The sequence below is a fragment of the Agelaius phoeniceus genome, chromosome 16 (assembly GCF_051311805.1).
Source record: "Agelaius phoeniceus isolate bAgePho1 chromosome 16, bAgePho1.hap1, whole genome shotgun sequence".
NCBI lineage: Eukaryota > Metazoa > Chordata > Aves > Passeriformes > Icteridae > Agelaius > Agelaius phoeniceus.
Window position 1 is genome coordinate 3,069,262 of NC_135280.1, and position 15,567 is coordinate 3,084,828.

The 15,567-nt window shown below is 53.4% G+C and overlaps 1 protein-coding gene across 3 annotated transcripts in view; it reads left to right on the plus strand.

Moving 5' to 3' along the window:
* The window catches only part of LOC129127214 (ATP-sensitive inward rectifier potassium channel 12), a 59,177-nt gene extending 46,863 nt beyond the window's left edge, over positions 1-12,314 (plus strand). For all 3 annotated transcript variants that reach the window (XM_077186755.1, XM_077186754.1, XM_077186756.1), the window contains exon 2: positions 6,124-12,314. In XM_077186755.1, the coding sequence (XP_077042870.1) occupies positions 6,282-7,571 (1,290 nt within the window). In that variant the 5' untranslated portion in view covers positions 6,124-6,281 and the 3' untranslated portion in view covers positions 7,572-12,314. The remainder of the gene's footprint in view (positions 1-6,123) is intronic.
* Positions 12,315-15,567: the final 3,253 nt, after the last annotated feature.

Below are 15,567 nucleotides of genomic sequence, written 5' to 3' on the forward strand. Positions count from 1 at the left end.
TGGGAGCATGCAGGAGGGACCAGGGCCATGTGATGGAGACACCCCAAGGTCACCAGCACATCCAAGATCCAGGGATGGCTTTTTGGGAGGGAGGCCACCACCACAGCCTGGGCAGGGAACAGGATTTGCCTGGGGACTTGTACAACCCTCTGGCACCTTGGGCATGGCTGGGCTGGGTAGTATTTTAGTTCTAAACCCTGGACATCCCCCAGCAAGGAGTCCCACCCAGGGGGGCTCCTCTTCACCCTCCAAAGACCCTGCTGACCCAGGCCCAGCCATCTCCATCACCAGAGCCCCAACCCCACCAGCTCCTGAGGCTGCTGGGACACTGTCACCATGGCAGGACATGGGCATTGCTTCTGCAGAACTTCAATTTGCAGGGCCCTGGGGCTGCTGGGAGCGGATCTCTGATGTCCTGTGGGTCAGATCCTGCTGGGTGCAGGGTCTGGAGCATCAGCAGGCTGGGAAACCTCCCCTCCCCCTCACTAAATCCCTTCCCAGGCGCAGGACAGTAGGTTATGGGACTCGACCAGAGGTTGGATTTAAGGAGATTACAATTTCTCCCCCAGGATAATCTAGAAATTCAATTAAAACTCTCTGTCTGCTGCCCGGGCTGCAGCAGGGCCTGGGGCACCCTGTGCCCTGCAGCCATGGCCAGGGAGCGCCGGGGTCCCCCCGGGCACACACCAGGTAAGGGCTGACCCCCCCCGGGACCGGGCTGAGCCCCCCTGCCTGGGGAGGAGCTGGGGCTCTGCCCCTTCCCAGGCTGATTTCCTGGGATATTTACACCCACTCTGAGCCAGGGCAGCTGGGGAGGCTGTGGGGGCCTGCAGGGGGCTGTGGAGAGGGGAAAGGGGGTACCCCAGAGGTTTGGGTGGGTGGCATGTGGACAGGGCAGGCTGGCTGGGTTTTGGGGCATCCTTTGGCAGCCCCTGGTGCAGGTGGTCCCTGCCAAGGCCTGTGACCCCCTTGCCCTCATCCTTCCCCCCAGCCATGTCCCCCTGTTCAGGTGTGTGGATGTGAGGGGATGGAAAAACAGCCTGAGTTTTCCAGGAGAACGAGATGGGGTTTCAAGAGCTGGGGGGCAGCAGGACTGGCTGGGGGTTGGGGTGACTGTGGGTGCTGTGGCATTCCCAGATCCCCCTGGCACTGTCCTGCAGCAGGAGCAGTGAGAGGCAGCAGGGGTGGCTTTAGAGCCCTGGGGCCCTGTCAGTGCAGGGATGGGAGCTGGAGCAGGGGTGGGAGCTGGAGCAGGGGTGGGTGCTGGAGCAGGGGTGGGAGCTGAGCTGGAACAGACACAGCTAGACTGGGGTGCTCCATGGAGTTTGGGGCCAAATGAACGCTCAGTACAGCCTGTGAAAGGCTCTTTCCCAGGATCTCTCTGATCCAGGGCACATCTAGCAGGAGTTTTAGGGTGCTTAAGCACAAGCCCATCACCCCACAGAGGCCACCTGGCCCCAGTGGTGACGAATGCTGCACGTGGCCTTTTTTCTTGCTCCCGTACCCGTGGCATCCACACGTGGCTCAGGGGGACAGGGATGAGCCAGCATCTCTCCAGGCACCCTGGTCCTGCCACCAAGGGCCTTCCTTGTCCCACGTGCCTCAGTTTCCCTTCTGTATGTGCCACCAAGGCTTGCAGACAGCGATTTCTCAACTCCTTGTTGGAAATAGGGAGTGCATGGGTGTTGTGGGGAGGGGTGTGTGCCCGTGGCTGTTTTCCTCCCATGTCCTTGCCAAAATGGAGCAGTTTTTTCTCATTAGGGATGCATTGTGGTGGGAACCTTTTTCCTGTCCTCCCCAGCAGTGGAGTGGAAACAGGGAGCCATTTATCCTCATTTATTCTTTATATGTCCTGACCTGGCCTGCCTTGTGCTGACCCTTCATTTTTTGGCAGTGCTCAAAGACAGGGCATTGTAGGAGGGAGTTATTCAGGCATTGCTGCTGCCCTGGCATGCCTGGGGGGGCCTCCAGCCCCTGAGCTGGCTCCCCTCGGTTTGTGGGTGCCCGGTGAGGGGTGGCTTTGTCGGGACGGGGTGAGCAGGGGATATTTGGGCTCTCTCGGCCGCACACACAGCTCCCTCCTCGCCGCTGACATTGCTGTGCTGCTGCCGGGCCATGAAGGGCATCGCCGCGGGAGATAGCGGCGTTATCTGCCGGAGCAGGGCAGCGCTATCTCCGCCTCGGGGCAGGCAGCAGCGCCCAGCGTGACCCGCTCACGCCATCCCCTCCCCGCCGCTCCCCTCTCTGCCCCTCCAACGGGGGACCTGCAAACTCAGCGTCCTCAAACTCAGCTCCTCCGAGCCCCGCCTGAGCTGTGCCACACTCCCATGGGACAGAAAATCCACGCTGGGAGGGTGCGAGAGGCGGGTGCCAGCCGAAACGCGTCCTCTCCAGAGGAAAGGTGTGATGATAAATGGCATTGACACATTCAGCCGGCTCTAACGAATGACTTCCCTGGCACCCAGCGCATTTTCCCAGCAGTGCTGGCTGTCCCGAATATTGTTGTAACATTTAACATCCCCTTTTAAGACAAAAAGTAAAATAAATAAAATTAAGTGTGCAGTTGGCAGATTGCTGGAGACACTCGGGTTCTCGGCGGGGATCCGCTCCGCGCTGGGAGCCGGGTCGCTGCAGTTTCGTGGCAGGAGTTGTTCCTCTCTTGTCAGCTCATTAGCTGGGGCACTCCTGCCTTCCGAGCCGCGGGGAGCCGGGCCCGCGAGTTCCCGAAACTCGAATTATGAGCCTGGTTTGTTTCCCACACGTTAACGCTGTTAGCTCTGCCCGGGACGCGTGGCACCGACAGCGGGGGATGGCCCCGCTCCCGCCCCGCACCCAGCGGGGTTTGCCTGCGCTGGAGCCGGGCTGGGATTAACGGCATCGGCAGGGAAGTTTTGATTTTTGTTCCTGTGCGGGAAAATTGTGATAGGCAGGTTTGTGGGACTCCTGGGAAGCAGAAAGGAAGGGGGATGTAGCTCCGGGATCACCTCTGGCAGCTCCCTGGGGCAGTTCTGGCGGTGGGGAGGTGCCAGGGTGGTGCTGGAGGATGCGCTCCGGAGCCAAGGAGATGCTGGGTGACCACGGGGATGTTGTCCCCGCTGGTCCCGTCTCAGAGCCCGTCCAGCCACGGCTTCCCGTGTGTTTGCATGAGCCCTCTCCCAGCCCGAGCCTCCCGCAGCGGCAGCGTGGGGCTCCAGCCTTCAAATTTAAACCAAACCAGAAATTCAGCTTTCAGCGAAGTCGAGAAAGTGTATTTCCAAACAAAACTGTGCTAAATAAAGGACGAGCCGCGGGCGGCCGCCTGCTCCGGCACATCCACTTTGCTGCCTTTATTTAGCTGCTTTATTTGTCTCCCCAGGCTGCCGCTGCCGGCCCGGGACGGGGAGGGTCTGAACCCCCAGGAGCTCCGGGAAGGGCTCGGGAATGTGGGGTCCCAGATGGGAAAGGGGCTGTGCCACAAGAATGTCCCCGTACCCAAACCAGAGTCGGCTCCTGGGGTCTGTCCTGGCATCACCCCGCAGCAGAGGGGTCCCTGAAACTCTGTGATAGGGAAAGGGAAAAAGGAAAAGGGGGAAAAAGAGAAAAAGGGAAAAAGGGAAAAAGAGAAGAAAGGAAAGAAGGGGAAAAGGTAAAAAAGGAAGGAAGGAAGGAAGGAAGGAAGGAAGGAAGGAAGGAAGGAAGGAAGGAAGGAAGGAAGGAAGGAAGGAAGGAAGGAAGGAAGGAAGGAAGGAAGGAAGGAAGGAAGGAAGGAAGGAAGGAAGGAAGGAAGGAAGGAAGGAAGGAAGGAAGGAAGGAAGGAAGGAAGGAAGGAAGGAAGGAAGGAAGGAAGGAAGGAAGGAAGGAAGGAAGGAAGGAAGGAAGGAAGGAAGGAAGGAAGGAAGGAAGGAAGGAAGGAAGGAAGGAAGGAAGGAAGGAAGGAAGGAAGGAAGGAAGGAAGGAAGGAAGGAAGGAAGGAAGGAAGGAGGGATGGGGAAGGGGGTGCAGGCAGGGGGGAACAGGGATGGGGACGAGGAGCCTGAGGGTCCCTGGAAACTCTGGAAACTCCACCACAGGTGAGGGCAGCTCTGCTGCCCCTGCAGTCACCCGGGCACAGCTCCCCTGCCAGCACAGTTAATCCAGACCCCAGCTAATCCTCTCACAGGTCACTGGGGGCTCATTGCATTTTGTTCACTTCTCAAATGCATCTAGAATTAATTAAAAAAACCCAACTCTAAATTCCTCTTGTGGCAAAAGCATTTGGTGTATTGTCCTGGGGCGAGCCAGAGGGGTGATAGAAGAGCAGCCTTTTCTGGTCCAAAATGCTCAGATCTCATTTTAAAAAAAGAGGAGAAACATTAATGGATGCAGCCAGGATGGACAGGAGGAAGACTCGGGGTGGGAGACCAGGCTGGTGCTGGGCAGCTGGCCTGACAGATCAGCTCTGCAAGGCCACTTTGGGCCTGTTTCAATTCCAGGGACTATAATATTGTAAATATTTACTATTGATATTAACTGTTTGTGCATATTTTACTCTCCCCTGTGGCTCCAAGGAGGGAGAGGCTCTCATTCAGTGTGTGAGCAATCCCTTGGTCTGCTGAGACGCCAACAAACCACTGTGGCTCTCAAAAAATCAACTTTGGGGATAAAAATGGTTGTATTTGGATTGCAGCAGGACAAAATGTGTTGTTTGGTATGAGGTGGTGGCCCACCTGGTTCTGTGTCCAGCAGCTGGGAGGTTTGGGCAGGCTTTAGTGCTCCTGCTTGTGGTGCAGTGCTTCTGGAGGGTTTCTTGATTCTCAGGCTGGATTTGGGGAGCATTTCAGTAAAAGGCAGTGCAGGGTATCATTGCCATGATGCAGCCCCAGGCAGGCTGTGCCTGGCAGTGCTCCCTGGCACTGGCTGGCCCTGGACACCGTGTAATGGAAAGGGTGTGTTTGTCCCAGCGTGTCCCCGGGCACTGGAGCTGATTGCAGGAATCGAGCGCATCGATCGGGCCGGCAGATCCGGCACAGCCTGTCCAGCCCGGCGGCTTCTCTGTGCTCCAGGCACAACTGGGCTCTCACAGGGGGCTCTGCACCCACTCCCCCCTCACCCTGGTGCAGGTCTCATCACCAACAAGGCAGTTCCAGCCTCAGTGGTGTGTCCCATGGCGCTAAATAACAGGGTGGCCTCTGCCAGGGGGTCATGTGTGGAGAGTTCCCGTGGTGCCCTCTCTTTGAGGGGCTTGGGATGTGCCACATGGCTTCTTCCCAGTCCCGTCCACTCCCTGATGCAGCCCCACAAGGGGCTAGGGGGGTCCAGCAGCCTGGCAGAGTGGGTTCCCCCACCACATGCTCATCTCTACCAGGGAGCCCACCGGGCTTGGGCCGCCTCTCCCATGTCCATGTCACCTCTCTCCCAAGCAAAGCTGAGTGTAGGTCCTTGACCCTGCAGCTGAGCCTTCCAGAAGGGACCAAAACAGCTCCCCATTCCCCAGTGGCAGTTGTTCCTTCATGAGACTTGGCCAGCTAAACCCATCTGTGACCGTGGATGGCTCCATGTCCCAATGGATACGTTGGGAAAGTTGCTCCTCAGGAGATCTGCCCTGAGCAAGTACCTTCCCGGGGCCTTCTCCAACCAGATGCTTGTTGGCTCTGTCCTCTCCCATCCCCGGGCAGGGGGACAGAGGTTAAATCCACATCTCCCCGTGCTTTCCCTCGAGCCCAGAAGAGCTGGTGCTCTGAGGTCGGCGCTGGGCTGGGCACTGATCCATCTGGCACGGGCAATGTGAACTGATGGAGCTGCTTCCAGGAGTACCTTTATTGGTATCTGTGTCCCATGGAGAACAGCTCGGCCTCTCTGCTTTCCTCTCTGGTGGCAGAGCTCGTGGGAAAAGTGAAGTGGAGAAACTCTCCAGGTTTTTCATCTGCTGGAGTTGTTGAGTGTCCCACAAATGCAGTAGGATTTGTTCACTCACTTCGTATCATGAAAGAAGAAACTCTAACACCTTCTCCTTTCCTCGGTGTGTTTTTCGAGAGCAGCCCAGCCAAGGAAGGGAGAATTAGAGCAGTGTAGAAGGTTGTCACTCATCAGAACCATTGGCCAAGCAGCCCCTCGGGTCCCTGTGCCATGAGTGGTAACGGCCCTGTCTCTGTTTTCTCATTGCAGAGCCTCTCACAGGATCCACGTGGTGACGTGGCAGCCAAGACGTGGAAGTTTGGGACTTCTCTTCCACCGCAGTAGAATTTGGGGGGTGGGCAGGGGTGGGTCAGGGGGACACTGGGAGTCGCAAGACCCTTCACCTTCACTGTGGGCTTGGCTCAGGGATGACAACGGGCAGAGTCAACCCTTACAGCATCGTGTCCTCCGAGGAAGACGGGCTGAGGTTGACCACCATGCCAGGTATCAACGGCTTTGGCAATGGGAAAATCCACACCAGAAGGAAATGCAGGAACAGGTTTGTAAAGAAGAATGGTCAGTGCAACGTGGAGTTCACCAACATGGATGACAAGCCACAGAGGTACATTGCAGACATGTTCACCACGTGCGTTGACATCCGCTGGAGGTATATGCTCTTGCTCTTTTCCCTGGCATTTCTGGTGTCCTGGTTATTGTTTGGGCTGATTTTCTGGCTAATTGCACTCATTCATGGAGACCTAGAAAACCCGGGTGGAGATGATACTTTCAAGCCTTGCGTTCTGCAGGTCAATGGCTTTGTGGCTGCTTTTCTGTTCTCCATCGAGACCCAAACAACGATTGGGTACGGCTTCCGCTGCGTGACCGAGGAGTGTCCGCTCGCCGTCTTCATGGTGGTGGTTCAGTCCATCGTGGGCTGCATAATCGACTCTTTCATGATTGGTGCAATAATGGCAAAAATGGCCAGGCCCAAAAAACGGGCCCAGACATTACTTTTCAGCCATAACGCAGTAGTGGCGATGAGAGATGGAAAACTCTGCCTGATGTGGAGAGTTGGGAACCTACGGAAAAGCCACATAGTAGAAGCCCACGTACGAGCTCAGCTAATTAAACCCAGGATCACAGAGGAAGGGGAGTACATCCCGCTCGACCAAATAGACATTGACGTGGGGTTTGATAAAGGCTTGGACCGTATTTTCTTGGTGTCTCCCATTACCATTCTCCACGAGATCAACGAAGACAGCCCCTTGTTCGGGATCAGCCGCCAGGACTTGGAGACAGATGACTTTGAGATCGTCGTCATCCTGGAGGGCATGGTAGAGGCCACAGCCATGACGACGCAAGCTCGGAGCTCCTACCTGGCCAGTGAGATACTGTGGGGCCACCGCTTCGAGCCCGTCTTGTTTGAGGAGAAAAACCAGTACAAAGTAGACTATTCCCACTTCCACAAAACCTACGAGGTCCCGTCCACGCCCCGTTGCAGCGCCAAGGACTTGGTGGAGAACAAATTCCTGCTGCCCAGCACCAACTCCTTCTGCTACGAGAACGAGCTGGCCTTCATGAGCCGCGACGAGGAAGAGGAAGACGATGACAGTCGGGGTCTGGAGGACCTCAGCCCGGACAACAGGCACGAGTTCGACAGGCTTCAAGCCACAATAGCGTTGGATCAGCGGTCGTACAGGAGGGAGTCAGAAATTTGACTCTTGGTCCTTCCGTTGACTTTTCCAAGGGTATTTTTTTTCCTCCTCTAATCTCTTCCCCTACAACCCGCTCAAATTATGCAGAACAATGCAAGTGCCATAGGAATGCTTGAGAAATTAGTATCGTTCATAGTTTTCAGTTTCATCGCAATAACCACTGAGCGGTCTGCAGAGGGGACGGTGGCAGGCCACGGCGCGTCCCCCGCGCCCAGCGCCCGCGGCAGGGCCCACGGCTCTGGGGGATGGATGGATGGATGGATGGATGGACGGATGGATGGATGGACAGATGGATGGATGGACAGAAGGAAGGATGAGGAGGGGAGGGTCCGTGGGGCGTGGGCAGGTGCTCACCATGCACGGCCCCGTGGGGCTTTGCTCTCCCCGTGGGGAAAACGCCAGCGTTTTCCTGGAGCCGAGCACTGCGAGATCCAAAAAGAGGAAATATCAGGAAACAAATCTTACTCTTTTCTTTTCTTTTCTTTTCTTTTCTTTTCTTTTCTTTTCTTTTCTTTTCTTTTCTTTTCTTTTCTTTTCTTTTCTTTTCTTTCCTTTCCTTTCCTTTCCTTTCCTTTCCTTTCCTTTCCTTTCCTTTCCTTTCCTTTCCTTTCCTTTCCTTTCCTTTCCTTTCCTTTCCTTTCCTTTCCTTTCCTTTCCTTTCCTTTCCTTTCCTTTCCTTTCCTTTCCTTTCCTTTCCTTTCCTTTCCTTTCCTTTCCTTTCCTTTCCTTTCCTTTCCTTTTTTCTTTTCTTTTCTTTTCTTTTCTTTTCTTCTTTTCATTTCATTTCCTTTTATTTTTTAACTGAGCAGCAACAACAAAACAATTGCTCCTTCAGCAGGCGGTCTGGTTCAGTTGCACAAGAACAACACTTGAAATAACATGCAACATTAATGTACTTCTTTTTAATTTGGGAAAAAACGGGGGAGGGAGGTGAGAGGGTTTTTAATATTTTCACCGCACCGTTTGGGAGACTGTTTACCAAAATAATAATAATAATTATTATTATAATTATAACAACAATAATAATAATATTAAATCTGAAAGAAGTCATTCAGTATTTTTTAAAAATGAACAAGGGAACGAAGAAGCCACCGGGGTCCTTTGAGGGGGTGACTTGTTGGGTAAATGCAAGAGCTAAAAGTTAAGATTGCATCCAATTTTGGGGTGGTTTTTTACCACTGGCATGGCTTCATATGCAGGTGTAAGTGACTGTAGGTTCGTGGCAGTGGAAGAAAGTAGTGGAATTATTGACAAAGGAGGTAATAAGGATAAGCAGGGCTGTGAGAGAAAAAAGCATTGTAAACATGGTAATTAGCCAATTTCTGGAAATGTTGGATTTTGGGGTGGAAATGGGGTCTGGAACTTCAGCTGCTGAAGTGTTGGGTCTCCCCCAACATCTCTGATGGGGAATTCATAACGTTCACCATAACAGGGACATAACAGTGAAAAGCACAAAAATGAGAGTGGAGAGCTCTCAAAATTGGGTATTTCCCCACTTTTCTGACCAATTAGGTATTTTTCTTCCTTGAAGAATATTTTCAAACATGGAAATCAATGGGAAAATCATCTTGTTGGGCTGCTCTTCTAGTCCTGGAGCTGTGTCCGTGCCAGGCTGGGCTTTATGAATTCCCAACCCACCAGAGAGTCCTGCTTCAGAGGCAGATGTTCTCCCCAAAACAACAGATGCCAGTCAAGAAAATCACCCCATTTTGTGCTTCAGCCCATCCTTGTGTCCCAGCCTCAAGGTGGATTGTGCCTTAGAGATGCGAACTCATCCCGTGTCCCAGCCCTTCTCCACAGCCCCCATCCTGCATCCCCCCTCTTGCTCTGCAGCACCCTCATCCCATCATCCACCGCCTTTCAGGCTGGCCTTGGTGACAACCTGCTTCAGCTTTGGCTCTGGCACAAGGCAGAGCACCCCATGCATGGGAAGGGTGCTTCCCTCTGCTCCTGCCCTGCTCCCACAGAGGGCAGGAGTCAGGCAGGTGCAGTTTGTGGGTCCCTTCATCTGGCTATGCTGCTCGTTGGTGCTCTGGGAGCCAAACTCTGGCTCCCTGCTCCCTGTGGCCATGGGAAAGGCTTTGTACCCGTGGGCATCCCTCATCTGACCCTGGGCATGGAGCCCTTGGGGAGAGGGCTCAGCAGTGGGGTCCTCCACAGCACTTTGGCTGGCATGGGCTCCCGGTGCTTTTCCCCCACAGCCCACACCAGGGAAGCTGTGTCTTGGGGTCAGGACTTGCTGTGGTGTGTCCAAACATGGGTGGCAGAAGCAGGATTTGTCCTGTGTCCCCATCCCCATCTTTTCCTTGCCAAGGGCTCTGGGCTACCCCCAGTGTCCCTGTGCCACCGAGCACCGCGGTGGGGACCAGGACATCATCCCTGCAGAGCTTCTTCCCACCAGTGTCTGTCACCATCACCCCACACTGCTGCTCTGGTCTTGGCTTCCTCTAAAAACCACTGGGAGAAAACCTTCTCCAGGGGCAGCACTGGGAGGCAGCTCTTTCAGCACATTTGAGTGCCCCAAATGTGTTGTCCCCACAAGTGGGGACACGTAGGGAGGTGCCATTGAGCTCCAGCCATGACATTTCTGTTTCTTAGGCAGTGAAGGTGGATGCCATCCCATCTCCAATCCCTTTGCTCCTGGGGGGATGCTTCTACCCCCTGCTTTTTGCACCACAGCATCTGGGGGGTGGGAAGGATGGATGGGGCAGGGGGGGGGCAGAGAGATTTTGTGTGAGCACTACTTATTTATTTTTTTAAAACAAATGCTTTTAAGTGGTTTTAGGTTCTTTTGAATAAATAATAATTATTAAAAAAATAAAAGGTGCACATCTTGCTGCTGTAGAGTTCTCAGAGGGTTAACTTCTTTATAAATATATATATATATATCACAGTAAATATTTGTATAAAAACAAAAGAGAAATAGAGATGTCTTTAAGTAAATTATTGCTTTTAAAGAAACTTCTATGATTGTACAGTGTTACCTGGGAGAATAGAATAATATATACAGATGTATTTTTAAACTGCTGTGTAGGAGGATGTGAACTGGGACAGGGAACACCTGTGGCTGGCACAGTGAGGGGATTTTGGACCTTCCCTGCCCCTGTTCACACATGCCCTGCCCCAAGCCCTGCTAGTGAGGGTCTAGCTCTGCTGAGATGTCCTATATCTACTGTATAGTCCTTGTCCTGACCATGGACCACACCGGTACATAGTGTATAAATATTATTTTTGCCTACCTGTGAGAGCTCAGAGCTCCTGGTCTTTTTTCCTTCCACCAGGGAGCATTGGGAAGGCTGCCCAGCCATAGCTTAAATCCCATCAATTGTCAAAGAAAGGAGTAAAAAATTAAAAAGAAAACAAAAAAAAGGTGGGAAAAGCCCAAGTTCAGCCCTTGATTTCCTTAGAGGGCTGGGAAGGCACAGGGATGCTTTGGGGGTGTGGGTTTTTGTGGAGTGGAATCCCTGTGGGAAGGGGCTGGGAGAGGAGCAAGGTGAAATGTGCCCCCCACCAAAAACAGCCGCCGGCCATTTCCTTCAGCCAGCCAGCTCCAGCCCCGGAGTTCACTCCGGTGTCACACTTGATCCTTGGGGAGGAGGGAGCCGCTGACCTCTTGGCCAGCATCCCGCAGGGATTGCCCTGGGCTGGGGCTCGGGGGATCAGCATCAGCAGCTCCCCAAGCCGGGGGTCGGGGCTGGACCTGCCCTGCTCCCGTTTGGCCTCACCCTGAACAGCTCCCCAGTGAGGGCAGCAAGCAGCAGCGTCCCCACACCCCAAATCCACCTCTGGGAAGAGCATCCTGTGCCCCGGGGGGGGCCGGGGGCCATCGGGACGAGCCTTAGCTTCTCATCACCGAATTTAGTGCACTTTGTCTTTTAGGGCTGGGACAATCACTTAGCGCTCAACCTTTCGCGATTCGGTGCCTGCTTGACCTTCAAACCTTTTGTAGGAGATGATTTCAGAGCCACCTTTTCTATCTTTAATAAGGCAGAACAAATACGTTTATTTTTAAACCCTCCTGCTCTTCCCTTTCCTCTCGTGCTGACAACCAAAAGAGTCCCCTCTCTGTGTGTGTGTGTGTGTGTGTCCCCTCTCATTTACTGCACACAGAAACGAGCGTGTGGCAGCTGTGGCTGTGTCCAGCACTCCGGCCACATCCTGCTCTCCCACCCCCCGATTCAGGAATGCTGCCACGGGGGGGTTGGCACAGGGCAGGATCCAGGAGCAGGGACAGGACATGGGGCAGCGCCCAACCCGATGCCACCCATCCCCTCGCCCACCAGCTGTGCACATCTGTCCTGCTGCCCATCCCAGGGCACCTTGTCCCCTCCATCTCCCCCCCAAACACACCCAGTGCTCCCCCAGGCTTGGCCCCACATGGGTTTGGGGACAGAGGCCTGGCACCAGTTCACAGGGCAGGTTGGCAACTGGGAGCACTGGTTTCCCAGGGATGAAATGCTGAGTCTGTTCGCTGGGGCAGTGGTGGTAGAGAAGCTGAGGGATGCAATGAAGGATCTGTACCTTTTCCACCTCCGGTGTTTCTCTGTCTCATTGCACATATATTTGAGATATATGTGACAATGTATATATATATTTGTAAAATGTATTTCAGATGACAAAACTGGCCAATTTTATGTTATTTTAAATATATTATATATATTATATATAAGAGTCTCCAAAAGATATAAATAGACTAGAGAAAATAATATAAATATGTAATAAATGTATTTTGATCTATTTAAAATATCTCGCGTCATGCTGTATATTTTAAAGATCATAGTGAAGTGTCTGCCTGTAGCCAACTTCCAACGTGTTTCCAAGTCTGTCAGTTGTCACACACACAGGATATGTGGAGCAAACTTTGAGCAAGACTGGGGCCAGCACGACAAAAGAGAGATTATTTTTAAGAGCCTTTAAGCAAATATCCATCCTGCTGCCTCTAGGCAGGAGCAGAAAACACCCATCTGAATTTTTCTTGGGAGGATCATTTTCCTCCCTGCTGCAGGAATGCTCAGAATCGGGGGGGGGCCCTGCAGAGGCCCCCCAGGCACAGCCCCTCCCTGGGTAGCACTCGCTCCAGTGGCTCTGCCCACAGGAACAGAGTGCAGCCATGCAGGGAGCCCGGAGATGGGAAAATGTGTCAGGCAGAACGAGCCCAGCCATCCAAAACCGACCCAGCAAATCTTCCCAGAGCGACCTTGGTCCCCTTGGGCCCTGGAGGATGTGTTTCCTACAGGCACTGCCTCCTGTGGGGACCTCAGGGGACATCAGACCACGTCCAAGTGACAGTTTGAATGTCTTTAATGGTCACGGCTGGAGGAAAGCGGAGACAGTGTGAGATGCTATTCACAGAGAGGTTAATGGCCTGCTGGACACACAGCCCCTGCATTTGCCATCCTGGATTTTCCTCCTGGCTTTCACACCCGGCTGCCGCAGGGAACGGGGCTCATGTACTGAGATAACCTGGGGAAATTATCCATCATCATTCCTCAGGCTGGGCAGGGGCTGAATCCAGTTCAGGTGATCATTTCCACCCACCAGGGACGGTCTGTTGGGTCCCATCAGCTCCATCCCATTCTCCATAAGGAAGTTTTTTACTCATTTAAAAAAAATCCCTGCCAGCCACTCACTCTAATCACCACAGAGGGGGCTGGGGCTAAGCAAGATTTAAGAGCAAAGCCCGTTTAATTTAGCAAAGGGGGAGACTGAGAGGTGACTTGATTACAGCATTTGTCACGGGGAGGATACACTGGTACAAAGAGGTAACTTAATCTAGCAGGGAGAGCCATAATAACCACCTCTTCCTGGAAGCTGGAGCCAGACAAATCTATCTTGGAAATAAGGAGCGATCTTTTAATAATGATTAGCTATTAGAACAAGCCACCAATCTCTGTCTCTTAATGCCTTTAAATCTGGACCAGATGCTTTTCTGGAAGCTTTTCTCTTGCTGAGGAGAGGAGCGGGGGGTTCTCGGGGATGCTAATGGCCTGTTAGAGGCAGGGAGGAGAGGAGATGGGAAAAACTCTACTCCAAACCACGGGATGGATCTCGGCAAGGAAAATGCCAGGGAGGAGGTGGGGGATGCTCTGGCAGCATCGCCTGGGGACACGCACGGCCCGTGCAGCAGCTTCCCACGGCTCCCTGCCGTGCCTCCGCTGCTGCTGGGGTTTGCTGTGCCATGAGGCAGTGACTCCTCACACAGCAGAGGCTCCTCACACAGCATTGACTCCTCACACAGCAGAGGCTCCTCACCCAGCATTGACTCCTCACACAGCAGAGACTCCTCACACAGCATTGACTCCTCACACAGCAGAGACTCCTCACACAGCAGAGACTCCTCACACAGCAGAGACTCCTCACACAGCAGAGGCTCCTCACACAGCATTGACTCCTCACACAGCAGAGGCTCCTCACACAGCAGAGACTCCTCACACAGCATTGACTCCTCACACAGCATTGACTCCTCACACAGCATTGACTCCTCACACAGCAGAGACTCCTCACACAGCATTGACTCCTCACACAGCAGAGACTCCTCACCCAGCATTGATTCCTCACACAGCAGAGACTCCTCACACAGCATTGACTCCTCACACAGCAGAGGCTCCTCACACAGCAGAGACTCCTCACACAGCAGAGGCTCCTCACACAGCAGAGACTCCTCACACAGCATTGACTCCTCACACAGCAGAGACTCCTCACACAGCAGAGACTCCTCACACAGCATTTGCACTACAAACCCCAGCGCTTCATTTGTGGAAGCATTTAATGATTCAGGAGCCGGCAGCTCCCTGGGGATGGCTCCCACTGCCTCCAGAGTTCCTCCCTCAGTGGCTGCTGCTTGTACAGAAATCCCCAGGGAGCTGAGCTGATGCTGGCACCACGGGAAATGTGCTGCCAGGGTGTTTGGTCCTTGCTTTGTTTCCAGTCCAACCATCCTCGTGTTTGAGAGCTGAACTGAGGGGTGGGAAGGAGTGGGTGCCTCTGAGGGGAATGACCTTGCTTACATCTAACAGGCCTGGCTGGGACGTTTTCAGCAGTGATGGGCACCAGTGTAATGAGTCTGGGGCTGTTTCTTAGCTGGTAACCTCCACTTCTAATATTCAAGATGTCTTTAAGGGCTAAAACCCTCTCTGGACTCAGCAATGCACCAGCTCTCACTGACTGCCCTCCTGCCTCTTTCCCTTCAGGTTCAGGGGATCAGAGCATCTCTCTGTGCCCTTGCAGAGGTTTTTGGCCTCCAAAAAGCAGGGTGTCTTTTCACCAGCTTGAATGGGTTTTGCTCAAACCCACTGAAATGTGGCTGAGCCAGTCTGTCATCAAGAGGCAGAGAGTGGGCAGAGGGGCTGGGAACTCTGAATTCCCACCAGGAGCTCACCTCAGAGGGATGAAGGCAAGGAACTTTGCCCTGGCCCCACTGGAGATGCTGCTTCTCCATCCATCCTGGCTGCTCCAAGAGGCTCAGACCCTTCAGACCCCTCAGATCTGGTGCCTTGCCCCAGGAGTTGCCCCAGTGCCATTCCAGTTCGGGTACCTCGGATACCCAGGGATGCTGGGTTGTCTCTGGGGGTAACCATAGTAACAGAGCAGCATCTCTGCTCGCCTGCTGGCAATTTGCTTTTTCATCCTACATTAAGGTGGACCCTCTCCAACTCCTTTCTCCCCCTCCATAAAGGCAATACCAAGAGCTCTGCCAGAGGGGCCAGCTCTTCCACTCCATCCCACACCAGGTTTCATCCCACTAAAAGCAGGATCCAGCCGGGGAATCAGCCTCCAGCATCCTGCAGGGAGCCCAGGAAGGCAGCAGCTGGAGTTTCTCCTTAACACAGATTTTTTAATTGTGAGTGGGACAAAATTAGGGGTTTCCTTACACTTGTTGTTAACAGGTCACTGTCAAGGTTAAAAACCTCAAATACTTTAATTTTTTTTAATTGTAAAATGCCTCTACTAGCAATAACACTCTGGCTTATTAATATGGATTGGCTTTTTTCAGTGCAGA